We start from the raw sequence: 16,546 nt of genomic DNA on the forward strand, positions 1-16,546 counted from the left end.
CAGGGATGGCAAGGGAATTCCCGTTTCTTTGTATACAAAAAACGAAAGGAAATTCCCGCGAGCTTGTGATTCGTATGGACGTGGTATTATAATAGCAACGCAACGACCTCCTTTAACCAATAACAGTTGTCATACTCTAGCATTGTCAAAATTTACATCGGTCTGCTGATTCTATGTTTTGCTGATCATGGGACAAACAAAAAGAAATCACTTCACAAACTACTGTCTACTACCCATGGCAGAGTCATACACCACTTTAGCAGTTGACAGCGATACCATGGAGTGGCGAAGCCTGCGATTAGCAACCAGTTATTCAAATTGCTATTAAAACTTCACTGATTTGTTCTTTGCTCTATAATCAGTACCACAAAGTTCCTCTCGACTTGAAATGGACGGCGCCAGCGAGCATCTGATACGCTTTGGCCAGGCCAAGGAAGAACAGCAATTGATCTACGACAGTACTGGTCGATTGCTCGAACGCATCAGCGATGCACTAAGCAGCTATTCAAAGACAGGTGAGCACTTTATACAATCTTTGTTTTCCCTTTTTGACATTGTGCGAGCTACGGATAATGTATAGCATGACCTTGTACGAAAAAAATATATATTATATATTTTCAGTGTTTCTGCATGATTCAATGATATGTAAAAAAAAAAAGAAAAGCTGGTATACTAACACTTTGCTGCTTTTTTTTTTGGACTGCATCTATCTGGGCCCTGTTGAATAGAACTTTAACATAAAACATATAAATATGTTGTAACGTGACAAACTGCACGAAACTCAAGTTGTTTTGATTGCTATTATGCATTAGACCTTTATTTGCGAAAGCAAATCTCGAACAAAAACCAAAAATACCCAAAACCCTGAAATACAAACAGACAGAAAAACACACATTCCATGAATTATCAAATACAATAATCATCATACAACTTGTCAACCTCCAAGCAATACAGCACTGAATGTAAGTATCGAGCAAGTAGCTCAGACAACCCGTCACTACATAGTTGCATTACTAACTGTTGCCCAACGAACAGATCTTATTGTTTCCTTGATAAATAATCATGGCGCTCATGACAAGCAGTGCGTTGTACATCTGCTTCAAGGGTAAACCATCAATCCCCTTCACAAAACGCAATGTCCAATAAACTAGTTTTAAGCTACAAAGTACACGTAATGACCGAACGCTTGTCGGGTATGACCATTCCTATAATTTACATTAGCATGATATGCCTAACACAACAGAGCACTTGGTATGTATCACACCAACAGAGGTTGCGATAAAATAGAGAAACATACTAGCTCAGAATAGAGTAGAAATGACATAGAATAGAACAGAATAAAATAGAATAAAATAGAATAGAATAGAATAGAATAGAATAGAATAGAATAGAATCATACAGATACATCATTGCAAGGTACTCCTTGCATTCACACTACAAAACCAACATCATACATTTACTATTCTACCTTAGTTCTGGCAACAGGTATAACAACACTACCTTCAACATAAAACCGGCGGATTTAAGTAAACATCGACCATGAGGGCTTTCACTGATCTCAACAAAGGAAAATGTATTGATGCATGGTCATCAGCTCTACACCAGGTAAAATATCACCAAACATCAGCTTAATCAATTACACAAGCCTGTCGGATCACATCAACTCCTGTACATCGAACACTTACATTATACATATCAAATAAAACATCTATCAACCACATGGTTGAATTACAATCAGGCGTACACAGTCATGATAGGACATTCTTTATGGAAACAGAGACTTACCTTAACTTGTGAACTTTCATAAAACTCTCCTGAACTTTACCTAGACAGCAACTTATCGTTTTCTACTTGAGGAATGTTACCAAAGCGTAACAGAATAGACTTACCCCTAGAAGGTGAGCATGGTACCATTATAACAAGTAACAAGATGCGCCAGACTCCTACCAAGTCGTATGACAAGCTGCGTGACGAAGACGTCACCGGCAGGCTTGTCCACTACCAACTTCTCTTCATAGCAGCAATTTTTAAGAATGAGAATGTTTCTCACGGTCCAAGCCATCTGAGTCATGACTCACCCTTTTGTTTCACGGTCAAGTTTGCACCTATAAACTACCTGCCCTGCCTTGCAATGAATATATAGGGAAGGGTAAGGATTACATCTAACAAAGAACTATAAAACGTTCTGCCCTTCCCTGTGAGTAGGGAAGGGTGAGACATTGTATACACAAGGCCCAGTATAGTAACAGTACACTAAAGGGGAATAAATATTGTACGTGTACTGGTAGTACTGTACATGGTAGAAGTACAACTTTTGAGAGCAGCAGTGTACATGTATAATGTGGGGTTATATAATGTGCCTCGATCATTACTAGCTGTTACAATGTAATAATATGTAAAATGAATATATAACTATAGATACAGGAAATATTGTGCCAACGTTTAAACTTCCAGGTCTAGGAGACTTTATAGGCGTAAGACAGTATTATAGTATACGCCTATATAGGCCTATATATATATATATATATATATATATATATATATGTGTGTGTGTGTGTGTGTGTGTGTGTGGGTGTGTGTGTGCGTGTTTATAATAAATCAAACATGCAAAACGAGGTTTTATTCTTATGTTTGACTTCGAAAAAAAAAGTGCAACAGGGTCCCGATGAGGCAACCTGCATGATGGAGATAAATAAAGAATTAACGTGATCATTTCTTGAAGAGACAAAGAGAATTGTAAAGTTTCATTGTCAGCATCAGGAAAGTTTTTTTTTTTATTGTTCTTTGCTTCTCATCTACCAGTGAAGCAAATTACAGACAATCGTAGTTAGAACCTCCTGTTTTGATTTCTTTGTTCAAAATTCTCTCCGGGTATCTTATGAGCTCATTGTGTAGGCCTTCAGAAAGTAAGGATTAGGCCTATATAACTTTTTCGATGTCTTTGATAAATCATTTTACAAAAGTTGTAATTGTATTCGATATAGTCCCTAGTACCAATTAATGGGAAAGGTACATTTCCGATAAACGATAGCTATGTAAAGAGCCACTTCAGAGGAATAATCCTCCTCTAACATTCATTCATTTTCATTCATTCATTTATTTTTCATTTCCAACGAAAAGATATAAATATATTACAAAAATTGAATACAGTGCATAAATTTCATCATACAAAGTAAAGGATAAATTTACAGAAAACTTGTAGGTATAGGAAAATGTTGGAAATTGGGAGGAATGCTAAAAAGCTGAGCTTGTAGGCTGCATTCCCCCCCCCCACACGTAATGCAAGAAATTACAAGAAACATGTATAAGGCAATGTCATGTGTTGATCTCCCATTCCATAGTGCATGTTTTGTTTTGTTTGTTTGTTTGTTTTTTCGGGTTGTATTTCCCAACCAGAAGACCCTATTTGTCAGACAGATACAATGATTCTGACCAATCTATAGGGCTTTTTACACTTGTAAAATTTTGCTTAGCCCCGGACCAACGGTGGGGCTAAGGGGGGGGGGGGGGCCTTAGCCCCACCGTTGGTACGGGACTATCCTTAGCCCACTTTCTGTTTACACTCGTTTTTGCCAAAGTGGGCTAGCCCCACCGATAGTACGGTACTATCTGGCCCTGCAAAAAAGCAGGGGTTAGCACCGCAATTGCGGTGCCAAGCAAGTGAGTGTAAACAGAACGAAAAAATAATCCTGGGCTAAGCGACGGAGACGAAGTCCGACCCTCACTGGCCAATCAGAAACGAGGTAATCAAGTGCTGCCGGTGCGTGCGTGTACGTGTACAGTACACAGCGTAATTATGAATATTCATGTGGTTTGGAAAGTCCGGGGCTAAGAAATACGAGTGTAAAAAGGTCAGTTTTCTCCTTAGCCCCGGACAAGAGATAGTACGGGACTAATTGGCGAGTGTAAAAAGCTGAAAAAATTGGTACGGGACTAACGATAGTCCTGGGTCAGAGAAAGTCCGGGGTTAAGAAACACAAGTGTAAAAAGCCCTTATGTTTAAAAGGGGAATTCCCTTGCCATCAAATATTTCTCAATCTACAAGAGAGACGTGGAAGACCTTAAAGGGAGTTATTCCGTGACCCGGGGTCAGGGACTACGTGACTAATATACCTAACGGTGAGGCACAAGCTTGGATTGTATTATAGTATGCCACTTTGAATGACTGTGCACATTTTCTTTGAATCAATCTGACGTACTGCCATCAGGTTCTCTCTTCATTAATTGGTACCTTTATTCTTTCTCTATATCATAAATTATCATACGGTACATGGTCTAAAAGAGTGTTTTATCCCGAATCACTCGGTATCACATTTTTGTTTGTTTGTTTTGGGTGTGTTGTTGTTGTTGATTTATTTTATTGTGTGTGTGTGTGGGGGGGGGGGGGCGGGCGGTATGTGTTCGCGCTTGGATGAGCACTGTGATAGGCATTGTTTGTGAGAATGCAAAAATCGACTTCCGCAAATGTGAGAGAATGAATAATAATATGTAATATATGAGTTGCATTGCAAAGCAAGAGTTGCATTGCAAAGCAAAGTCGTGTACATGCACAAAAGGCTCACATGCGCTAACACACACACACACACGCACACACACACACACACACACACACACACACACGCGTAAGACTCACACACACTATACAGGCAGATACACACTCACTCACCTCACGTCATTCATGTCATTTTTGAAGAGCGAGCAAAAATTTCCCTGTGTATGCACCGTTTGTATGGTGTACTCATGTTGATGTTTGTATAAAGCAGTTGGGATATCTCTTTCGGTATTAGTTTTGGTTTGTACAGATCCACACAACATCCCTAACAAAATTAATCATGCCACGCATATCAAACATGCACAGTCTCAGTCAGTAAGACTCTCTCTTTGAATACATACACACACACACACACACACACACACACACACACATATATATATATATATATATATATATATATATATATATATATATATATACACAGTTGTATATATATATATATATATATACACCATATACTAAAGTACGCTCACTCCTATAGCTGATCAGGGCCCCATTTCATAATGTTAGATGTTTTAGATGTTAAGGATAGCAACTCACCAGGAAGCTGGATTCTTGTTGTTACCATGACAATTGTCATTCTAGCCAGAGTTGCTGTCATATCAACTTTTATGAAATGGGGCCCAGCTTGTTTCCATTCGCGCCGTTCGGCGGCATATATGCTTACTTACCAAGCTTGTTATGATAAACAGTCCGCCTACCGGGGAAAATGACGTCTTTTGAATGTCATCATCGGAGATATCTCAAGATCTCTGTCAAGTCGCCTTGACACCCCGTTCACTTTCTGCCCCTAGAGAAAGATTGCTGGTGTGGGTAACCTAGGACACGCCATGTTTGCCCTATTCAGTGCTTATGTGATGCCTGCCATGTCAGGCAAGTCTTTGAATCACAAGCTCACACATAACACATAAGGACAAAAGCTTATTAAAAGCTGCCGTAATTTGTAAACAATTTTCCCTATTGGTATTTTCGATGCTTGCTAAGTCAGGCAAGGCCTTGGAATACAAGCTTAAAAGGACAAAAGCCTGTATAATGAAAGTTGTACATTCTTTCAACAGAATAAAATAGGCAACCACTGATTAATCCTGATTTACTATCTTATCAAATAATGGTGCATGACGACATAACTTTTGTGGCTATATCCATTTGAATCCAAATCATACCCCATATAAGTTGGGTTTTTGTGTGTGTGTGTGGTTACTAGTTAGTATATCCATTTGAAACCAAATCGCACCACATCTTGAATACCATTCAAGATACAAACATGATTAACTTTAATGACATGTTCGTTAATAAATGTGCTATGTCACTTATATTTTATGTTCACGTTTAAAAGCTATTCTGACCATCATGTTGGAAACATATACACGCATTGAAAGAACAATGTTCCTGCCCATAGCGAGTTTCGTATAAGACAGTCTGAAGTTCACTTCCTGTTTACCCCAACACACAAAAGCATGGCGGTAGGCCAAACCACAGTTTGCCTCCTCTTGGCAATTATCAACTTGCATATCAGCCACGCTAGTTGTCTCGTATAGATGAATTGTAAATCGAAGGAAAGTGGGTCAGACAATACTACATTGTACGTATATTGTCTGAGAGGGGCGAAATGAATCGAAGAAACCTTGTTACAACACCTCTCGAAAGTCGTTCAAACATTCAACGCTATAGAATTCACATCAATCAATATTAGTCAATTACTTTGAAAATATTCAGAGGACACATTCATGTCCAACCTACCAACATGACACAACAAGGATCCGACATTAAACCTGACAACACTGCAAGGATTATAATAATGTGATCTCCGCCCCTGATCTATATAGCAAAAGCTGAAGCTGGAGATCTGCATGGTATACATTTCTTTCTCTTTTTTGCATATAAGGACCCTCTATGTATTACCATGAAATAGTGTGTCTCAAAATCATACTGGTCTACTGTTTGTACTTCGTATGATGCCATGTTCAAAATATGATCATTTTGTTTGTTTTAAAAATGTAGAAATCGAATCATGTAACTTTTTTTTGCAATACATCAAAATTACGCGAAACTTCCGCGAATTTTCTCAATTATTCATTCTTAACAAAAAATTCCTTTGGTTCTGAATTCAACATGTCAACATATTGTGTATGTGCAAAGTCATGTTTGGAGACAACACTTTTTTTTACTGTATAAACCAATATATTACATTATTTTAGCATGCACCAGATTGCTCAACTCTGTTTAAAAATGCTAAATGTTTCTTTACTGCCCGGATAAGAGAAAAAGTGACAAAAGGGGAAAGGAATGTGAGTTGTGCTAGTAAATGCATATGCTTTTTGTTCCTATCAAAAGACCGCCACTAAAATTTTGTTACGACCAATAACCATGATAGAATACTATCACGTTTTGCTGCGTTCACCCCGTTTTCCTACGGCCTGCGAGGTGTATCCTCCTTGCATATAGTTTCTCACCTGCACGGTAAGTCGTCGTGCCAAGAAGATCAGCACGGCTTGTCACGTTAGTTTGCCTATAATCTTCCCCCGCGCTGTGATGGCGCGCCCATCCCTTTTGTCCTGAAACGTGTTTGCAGTGACCCCAAGGCGGGAAGATCAAACATCAAATGCTTCGTTTACATCATGTTTCCGGCGGCCTCGGCATCCCCGTTTGCCCAAAACGTAATGTGCTGGGGTAGATAGGACATCCTTCCGTTTCTTCCCCCTCAATATTCTAGTCTTGTTCGTTCCAATCCTCTCTCCGATGAACATGTGAGCTATCAGACGCCGTTCTCACGGCGTCTGGTCAGGATAGACAACACAATTATTTTCATTCATTCATTTATTTTTCATTTCCAACAAAAACATATAATATATTACAAAAATTGAATACAGTGCATAAATTTCATCATACAAAGTAAAGGATAGATTTACAGAAAACTTGTAGGTATAGGAAAATGTTGGAAATGGGGAGGAATGCTAAAAAGCTGAGCTTGTAGGCTGCATTCCCCCCACACGTAATACAAGAAATTATATGATCGATAGGCTGATAAACATTGAAAATGGATGAAACAAAGAAACTAAGACAAAAAGACCTATAACCTAACTTATCCGAAACAAAAACCCTGAACAAATCCCTACACTAAGTCGCTGTCATGCCGGAAAAGAGAGGAGAGAAACAAAGTAGTATGTGTGTGTGAGTGTGAGTGTGTGTGTGTGTGTGTGTGTGTGTGTGTGTATGAGAGAGAGGGGGGGAGGAGAAAGCAGCTTAATGCGTGGAAGTGAAGATAAAAGACAAAAAAAAAAAATAAGGACACGAGAGGTAGTGGATGGATGGAGCCGCTTAGCTGTAATTTCAATAGAATATAAGGTTGGATTTTACACTTCTTTGCAACCAATAAAGAATCAACAATTCTTATAACTATTCAAAATATTTTTCTTCAGATTACTCTTAAAAGAACTTAAACTTGGAGATGTCCTTAAACTGTTAGAAAGGTTGTTCCAATATTTAGGTCCAGCAAATGTAAATATAGATTGTGTAAACATAGTTCTAGTTAAAGGCAGATGGAATTCTGCCGTCGTGACCCACTACGAACCGCAGCCAAATATTGTTACGGCCTATTAATTGCAATAAATTGCTTTTAAATAGCACCGATACTGCCGTGGGATTTTTTTTTGACAGTTTATAAACTAATCTGACAGGGCATTCACGACAATCATAGTCCGTCACGTTTGCCCCATCCCGTCCAACCACGTTTTCTCACGTCCATTACGTTTTGTCCAAGGGGGATGGCCTGAAACGGGACTGCCGTGGCCGCCGAGAACATGGTGTAAACGCAGCATTAGAAGGAAAAAAAACCAGTTCGTTTGAGCACCATGAAATGATTCTCAGTATTGATACTGTCACAATGGCGACACATTTTTGGGGCTCGTGAAAACCTTTCGCAAAAAGTGCCTGTTAGCTAGTCATATACGTAAGCACCTTTTGCAAAAGGTGCCCATGAATACCTTTTCCAATAATGGTGCTCGTGTGTACCATTGGAAAGGTGCCTGTAGGTACCTTTTTGACTGAAAAAAAAAAAAAGATGCTCACATCCTGTGTTTTAAAGTGTACTCCCGACCACCTCTTACCAGTGTCTTGCAGTAAATGGTTCTAATCCGCACCATTCGAACAGTGCTCCTGAGCACCATTTCGTTGGAATAGATTCTAATGAGCACCTATGGTAAAAAGCTGATGACAGGCACCATTTGAAAAGGTTCCCACGAGCACCAAAAAAGGTATCGCTTATTATGTGACAAGTGCAGAGAACCATTTAACGGCACTTAATTTGTTTTTCTTAGAGTGTAGCACTTAATTGCATTAATGCCTCGGTGCAACGCTCGGACGAGTGTCTGTTTTCTGCACTGTGTGTCACAAAAGCGACACCTTTTTTTGGTGCTAGTGGGAACCTTTTCAAATGGTGCTTGTTATCACCTTTTTGCCATATGCAAGGAGGTATACATATAGTATCCTTATTTAGTACGCTTTTGGTGGTCAGGAACAGGTATTTGAGATTTCGTAATCATATGAACATTACAGTACACCTTTCTTTACAAGTTTATGTGTGTGGGGTGTGCATGTGTGTGTGTGTGTGTGTGTGTGTGTGTGAGAGAGAGAGAGAGAGAGAGAGAGAGAAAGACGGCCTTTACTCTTTGGCAACCACGTCAGTAAATGCTGTTTTTTATGTTTTGTTGTAATAATAATTTTTGTCATCTATTGCCTATTTTCACAAGGTATCAAGAAGGAATCTTTTGATGAGAACATCGCCTTGCAAAGAGGAATCATCGAATCGCTGAAGCTGGACAACATGCGAAAGAAAATGAAAGTTTCATTTTTTGGAGGGTATGTCATATTTCCAGTAACAGATATAATAACGATCATATCATGCCGAATGTTCGTTTGACAATATCGATGTATAGGGGGTTAAGACACAACAGCAACCATAGAAATCATCTTATGGCGTATTGCTATGGGAATGAGAGACGTTGTTATATGATTCAGTGTAACTGTGATAATTAAGTGTAATAATTTGTGAATACGTTTCTGTAACCGTAATAATTCTTTTAATTCTTTAAACAATGGAATCACTGATACGCATGACTTCATTAACATTGATTAAGCGCAACGAAAGATGTAATTAAAGCTTCTTTCAAAAGGCAAGTTAAATAGAGACCATAATGTATTCTCGATTGGCTTTTGATATTTTCCTTTCTGTTATGGGTGAGTTTTTGTTTAAACGTGGAGCAATATTTCTGACTGACGTTTTAAACTGACTTGTCACCCTCTATAATATCATGAAGTTGACATCGAATAATTTGAAATTAGCGATCCAAATAACAGTGTATTCTGATCTATAGCCGTCATCATGCAAAAGAAAAGTTCTATAATATGGTTAAAAAAGGATTCTGATATCAGTGGCAAGTAATGCAAATAACGATTGTAATTATTTTGACAATTACCCTTTGTAGATTCATAGCTATAAAATATTCAGATCCACGTGACACAAAATGCATATGCAATGCCTTTTACAAAACAGTTTTTCTTTGTTAAATTCTTCTTGCAACCTTGTGCAAATACATCAGTAAGAAAAGCTACTCGAGAGACAAAATGGGGAGAAAATTAAAAAATGTATAGCTGTAGTGACTTATCACTCATTTTTTCTCTGAACACATCCGACATGGTATTTGTATCATCATGATTTGAATCAGTAATCTGTCCACAAAATATATACACTAGACGGTGACAGTGCATAAGCAAATGGGGTTCAGTCCGACATGGAGTCTTGTTGAAGTGCGCTTCTATTCTCCACTTGGCTTCGATAGAGTGAGGTGGATCATGCACAATCAAAATAGTCGAAGTCTTGTCGAAATTTGACGTAAAATGAAAACGAAAACAAAAAGCTGACACTCTATGGCGTTGATCACTTTTCCGGGGGTATACTGACTCTTGCAAAATGTCTTTAACAAAATCGCATTTCATAGGGCAGTATCCAGTTCCATGCAACCGAGATGGTTAACATGTTTTGTTTTGTTTGTTTTTTCTTTTAATGAAACGTCAGACATATTGTATACAATACTATGTTCCTGAACAAGCGTATAGCTATAGCGTATCATAAGAATATTATACTCTTTCAAAGAACAAAACAATAACTCAAGAATATAAGTGGCCATAAACATTAATGATAGTCAGTTCCTCATTCAGCCTTGCATAAGATAGTTGGGATGTATGAAAACCGTTTCAGCGCCATTCCCCAGAATGCAGGATAATACTAATGACAAGTATGTGTAAATAATATCTATAATAAAAAACACATACAGGCACACACACACACACACACACACACACACACACACACACACACACACACACACACACACACAGGTAGAGAGGAAGAGTGAGAGAGAGAGAGAGAGAGGGGGGGATTACAACCCTTCCAGTGGCGTAATCTACTGATGGCGTTTGAGATAGTCATGATAGTCCTGAAAATATTAAGTATTTCACACTTCACCTATCATCCGTATAATGGTTAAGGTCAGGGGAAGGGTCTGGGGTAATACAGTATAATAATTGTCCAGGGGGTAATCGCCGTAGAACCGGTATTATCCCTTATACATGAGCAGCGCTTTACAAAGAATTCACTTCCCAGATTCAGATTGAATTCAAATGTTATTTCCAATAGCACATTAATTCTTTCAAATCTAATGATGAAAAGACGTCGATGTAATACAAAAATATTAGCAGGCATTAAAAGCGAAAAGAAAAAAAAAAGGTAATTGCGTAACCCGTATTCATAAGCTGTTTGAACAAAATTATCGTGTTACTGAAAAATAGAGGACCACGTAAAAGAATATTGGTTAAACACTCCCCCCCCCCCCCCCGCATGGTATGCCATTTCGCAATATCTAAGCAGTAGGGAATTTTCTCTGACTGATAAATTTCACACATCACCTAATCTTCCAAGAAGCGGCACAAAATGAAAAAAAAAAATGAAAGCAGGGGCGAATGTTTGCCAGCTAGTATCTCGATTGTAAAGGAATTATACCTTCAGTGCAAACTTATCAGATGTTGACCTTGTGAAGGTAGGGACTTTATGTCAGATGCATAAAAACCGTGCATTGGTACACATCAGCTAAAATACAACGGTGAATAGAGGAAGAATAACACAGAGAGATATACAAAGAGTGTACCTTGTACCTAACTGCGACCAGCCCGAACGCGAAGCTCCCGCAGTATAACTGGTTCGATTTATACCTTGTATATATTTTCCTTGAGTTTGAGATCAAGCAAACGGCCGCTGCTGATAAATAAAGTATTTGATAAGGTTGCTATGAGAAGTATTTAAAGGTATTGAAAAGATATTATGGCAACACTTTGCTCACTTGTTTTATTCGGTGATAATCAAGCTTGATACTGTAAAACGAGAGATCAGCTCGCGCAAGAAATGTCCCGGTATTCTACACTTTCATCCTGTATTGTTAGGCCTACACGTAAAGGTTGGGGGAGGGGGGATCCAGGGATAATATGCAATTTTCATAATGCTTTATCTTGAATTGACTGCCGTTAAAATAGGATTATATCTTTGTTTGTTTGTTTGGTTTTTTTTTTGTGGTCTTGGCTCATAGGCTCATAAACCTGTTTTTCCCATTCACCGGCCCATACACTCCACTATAGTATACCCCCCTCCTTCCACACACACACATACACACACACACACACACACACACACACACACACACACACTCACACCACACACACACACACACACATACACATACACATACACACACACACATACACACCTACACACACCCAGACACACACACACATACACACACACACACATACACACACACACCCACACACACACACATACACACACACATGCAACTGATGACAACTCATCCTCTGATAAACTTTGAATTATCAAGAAAGTGGTGAAAAGGATACTGCTGGGAAAAATGTCCTATATCCGGTCATCCTTGATACAAACGCGAATCAATCGAAGTTCCGGTGTTATACAATTCAAATAGTGAGTAAATGTGTAACTAATTGTCAGTCCTTCAGCTGCTTGGTCAGGAGTCATCAAACTCGTACACCGACCATCATGACCAAATGTCAGGTGATAATAAAAATCATAGAAGCGATTAATGCTTTTTCCTTTTTCTTGTCCCCTTGGGCTTCACAAATTTTCTCTTTTCATCTTCTATTTGGCAAGCCAGCCACAAACAACCATGTTTTTTTTTTAATCTGGTTTTGTGTTTTGGTTTTGTTTGGGGGATGTACAGGAACAATGAACCCTGCTTACTCTTTATTAAACTTATTGTATTACGTATCGTGATACCATTTGTTTTGATTACAAATCTAATGTTATTGTAAGTGATAGACAATTTGCCATTCTTCGACGTAAATGGACACCAATTATTCAATACTTAAAGAAATTGGCATGATAAAAAAATGTATGGTATACAAGCTTCTGTGTAATTGGGTGTAAAAAGTTGACTTATGAAACGATCATTAATTTGAGTAAACTGATTACTTTTTTTTTCTTGTGATCACATTGTGATGAGAATGTGTAGTTTGATTGTTAAACACATGTTAAAATAGGATGAAGATATTGCAGAAACAAATTATATCAAATCAAATTTAATCGTATGACAATTCAAGTCCGATGAGGAGATAGCAGAATGACATTTTTCCGTCTTAAAAAGCACACTGGTATTCTACACAACTGTCCATGCACCATATACAAGCAATAATAGGCGACATTTCAATCATTAAGATTTTGACGTCTTTGTATGTGCTCGTGTGTGTTTCTAGATAATTATGGAACTTTAACTTACATTGTTGACTGTATCAGTTAGGTTTATTTCCGATTGCAGGATATGCTTGAGATCGAATTTTGCAATGAGAATACGTTACTGAAACTGTGTTAACGAGTCCTTGGAATTCAGGATATTATAAATATTGCACACCTATTGTTTGAAATGTTGGATCGAATATGATAGATGGATCTTCTCCGCGTTCTCATTTTTTTTCTTTTTTTTCCCCATGATGGCAGTGGAAATGATGTCAAGTGTTGTAGTATAAGGGTATTGCATTATAAATTCTGGTAAGCCCTTTCTGTGCTAATGGGTCAAAATATTGTACACAAATTTCACACACACTATAGAAGGTTAAACAAGAATTCATTATGTAGCTTAAAAGAAGAGTATCATTTCCTGAAAACGTGTAAACAGATAACAATGATAATTTGTAGAAGACAAAAAAAAAAGAAGAAAGAAAAAACAAAAGAGCTCCTTCTTGAACCGATTTTCTGCAGGACAAGTAGCGGTAAAACAACCACCGTCAACGCCTTATTGGGCCGGGAGCTCCTTCCGTCCGGCATGGGTGATACCACGGGCTGCTTTGTGCAGGTGGAGAGGCTGCATGAACATATTGGGCCGACAGTCAACGTAGAGGGCGGGCTAAGTCAGAGCAAATCGACGGGTGTGAAAGACTCCAAGGTGCGACCGAAAGAGACTGGATGTGACGGAGATGAAACGAAAGTGAAGTCGTATTTTTGCTTCCAGAAAATAGAGCGGGGAGAACCAGAAGCGAGATTAGGCTTGCATGAGGACCAGAAGCAACCTTTAGATGAGGAGGTTGGTGATATTGATGACGAATTTGCAATGTTGTTTTTTTTCTTAACTTTCATTTTGCTGTTCTACCTGCACGTTGCATTGATATAATATCGAGATATAATGACTATGACCATGTATTTGAAGAGTTTGTTCGCAAAAACCGATAAGTCCATATTTACCAAATGGAAATATTTGCGATTAAAGGTCAAGAAAAATAAAGAGAATAATAAGAAAATTGTTGCTTCTTTTGACCATAAATTCAAAAATGTAGTGACCAATATATCATTTGAAAGGTATTATTTTGTACTTTATGACAGAGACCGTTCTTCAAAAATGGACTTATTGGTTTTTGCAAACAATCTCTTCATTTCTTTTATACCTTAATAAAAAGGGTAAAATAAAAAGGTGTCTATGATTATCATAAATCTGAAATTTTTCCCAGACATTTCGATGATTCATGCATTCAATCATTTTATTCTCCTAATTATACAAAGGGGCGATCATGCAATTTAGATTTTAAACGACATTTGTAGCCTCGTTGATTATTCAACGAGGCATTTGGAGGGAAAAACACGATAGAAGCTGAAGACTGGATAGGAGAACCTCTAGTATTTTAGTAATCAGGAGGAACAGGTGGGAAAAAAATTTTATAGTTTGTAGGATAAAATACAAAAAACACAATCCCATGATATAGTTTATATATATGACCGATATTGATATTGTCATAACGTATATCCTTCCATACTTTCTCGCTGTCTTTCACTCTTCAGAGCTTGAACAGGTTGGTAGATGTGAGCTCAAGAACATCTCTGGATTCCAGTTACATCCTAAAGATCTACCTCCACGATAATGAAACCACCTGTACTCTACTCCAGCATGACCTGCAACTCATGGACTGGTCGGTTTCTTTTCTCCTCTTGACTACATAACCTTTGACCTCATGAAAAACATAATTTTTTATTCATTATTGTGTTGTAATAATTATTCAGGTTTTTTTTTTTTTAGATTTTTGTTTTATTGTGCACAAAGTAGAAATCAATGAAAATCGATCCATCCATCCATCCATCCATCCATCAATCAATCAATCAATCAATTCTAATCGAATTTCGATTGTCTTACTTCCAAAATTCTATGCAATACTCATTGCAAAGCTATACAAAATTATGACGATTGAGCGATAAAGAGATTGTCAATAACACTACAAAACCGTGAAGAACGCAACATTTTGCAGTTACGTCACATATGGTTCTGTTGTAGATTTCTTGATTGCGCTATACTGTGATTTTCAAAAGACACTGAATGAATGCATGATTATTGATTAATTAATTAATTTATTAATTGATTGGTTGGCTGATTTGAATTTATTTCCACTTTGTATTCACGCACACACAAAACAAACAAACAAAGAAGCAAACATAACTGAGTCACATAATTTGTAATACTATACAATAACCTGTTGCCTGTTTGTTGTTGCTTTCGGATGAACAAAAATTATGTACACGTGTATGTTTAATAGGTTATACTGCATAAATGGTTTGCCAGTTTGTATGAACGATTGATTTCACTGTATACCGAAATAAAGTACAGTTTGGTTCATCACGAAGCTGAACACCAACATCGTCAACAACGAAAACAACAACAACAACAACAACAACAACAACAACTGTACTTTGTTAATGTACAGAGGTCGTTTTCTGTCAGTATAACCTACGTGCCTGTTACTTCAAATTTCGGCAAGCGCACCTGACGAATTTATTTCGTATCCTGGCGTTTGTTTTTTAGTTGGACTTGGAGGCAAACTTGATTCTCGTGGAAAATATAATTGGTCCCTCATTGACATCTATGTCAAGAGTAATCAGTCTGATCTGCACACAAACCTATTGTGCATAGAGCAACACCAACGTAGGTGTTTATAATAGTAATTGGCTGTGTGAATTTATGTGTATATATATATATATATATATATATATATATATACATAATTTAATTAATACATATGCAAAAAAGAAAAAACAACATACACACACATATGTTTATGTGGTTGATGCCATTTTAGGTTGTTTTCATGTTCATATACATACATATATATATACAATGTATATATATACGCATGTTGTTGTTGTTGATTTTTTCCCTCTTTTTTGCATCCTCAGCCCAGGAATTACGAAGTGCCGAGAATTGAAGGAACAAGTCAGTAGCTTTTGTGAAGACTCAGATGTCCACGTGTTCATTCTCAATCCGAAGACCATCATTTCTCCAGAGGTATGAATACATTACAAAAAAAGTTTCTAACCCCTCCAGTAAATCATTAAATTTTTAACTCATGGTAAAGCTTTGTAATTTGTTCTGTTTAGAA

At 37.7% G+C, this 16,546-nt stretch overlaps 1 protein-coding gene across 1 annotated transcript in view; it reads left to right on the plus strand.

The window, feature by feature from the left end:
- The first annotated feature begins 146 nt into the window (after positions 1 to 146).
- LOC139733771 (mitofusin-2-like) overlaps positions 147 to 16,546 on the plus strand; it is a 37,059-nt gene continuing 20,659 nt past the window's right edge. Inside the window, exons 1-5 of the mRNA XM_071644575.1 lie at positions 147 to 515; positions 9,304 to 9,412; positions 13,890 to 14,211; positions 14,961 to 15,088; positions 16,344 to 16,452. Coding sequence (XP_071500676.1) covers positions 389 to 515; positions 9,304 to 9,412; positions 13,890 to 14,211; positions 14,961 to 15,088; positions 16,344 to 16,452 — 795 coding nt within the window. The 5' untranslated portion in view covers positions 147 to 388. The remainder of the gene's footprint in view (positions 516 to 9,303; positions 9,413 to 13,889; positions 14,212 to 14,960; positions 15,089 to 16,343; positions 16,453 to 16,546) is intronic.

Source organism: Diadema antillarum, unplaced genomic scaffold, assembly GCF_040938485.1.
Source record: "Diadema antillarum isolate AM-2024a unplaced genomic scaffold, OU_Dant_1.0 seq00000490_RagTag, whole genome shotgun sequence".
Lineage (NCBI taxonomy): Eukaryota > Metazoa > Echinodermata > Echinoidea > Diadematoida > Diadematidae > Diadema > Diadema antillarum.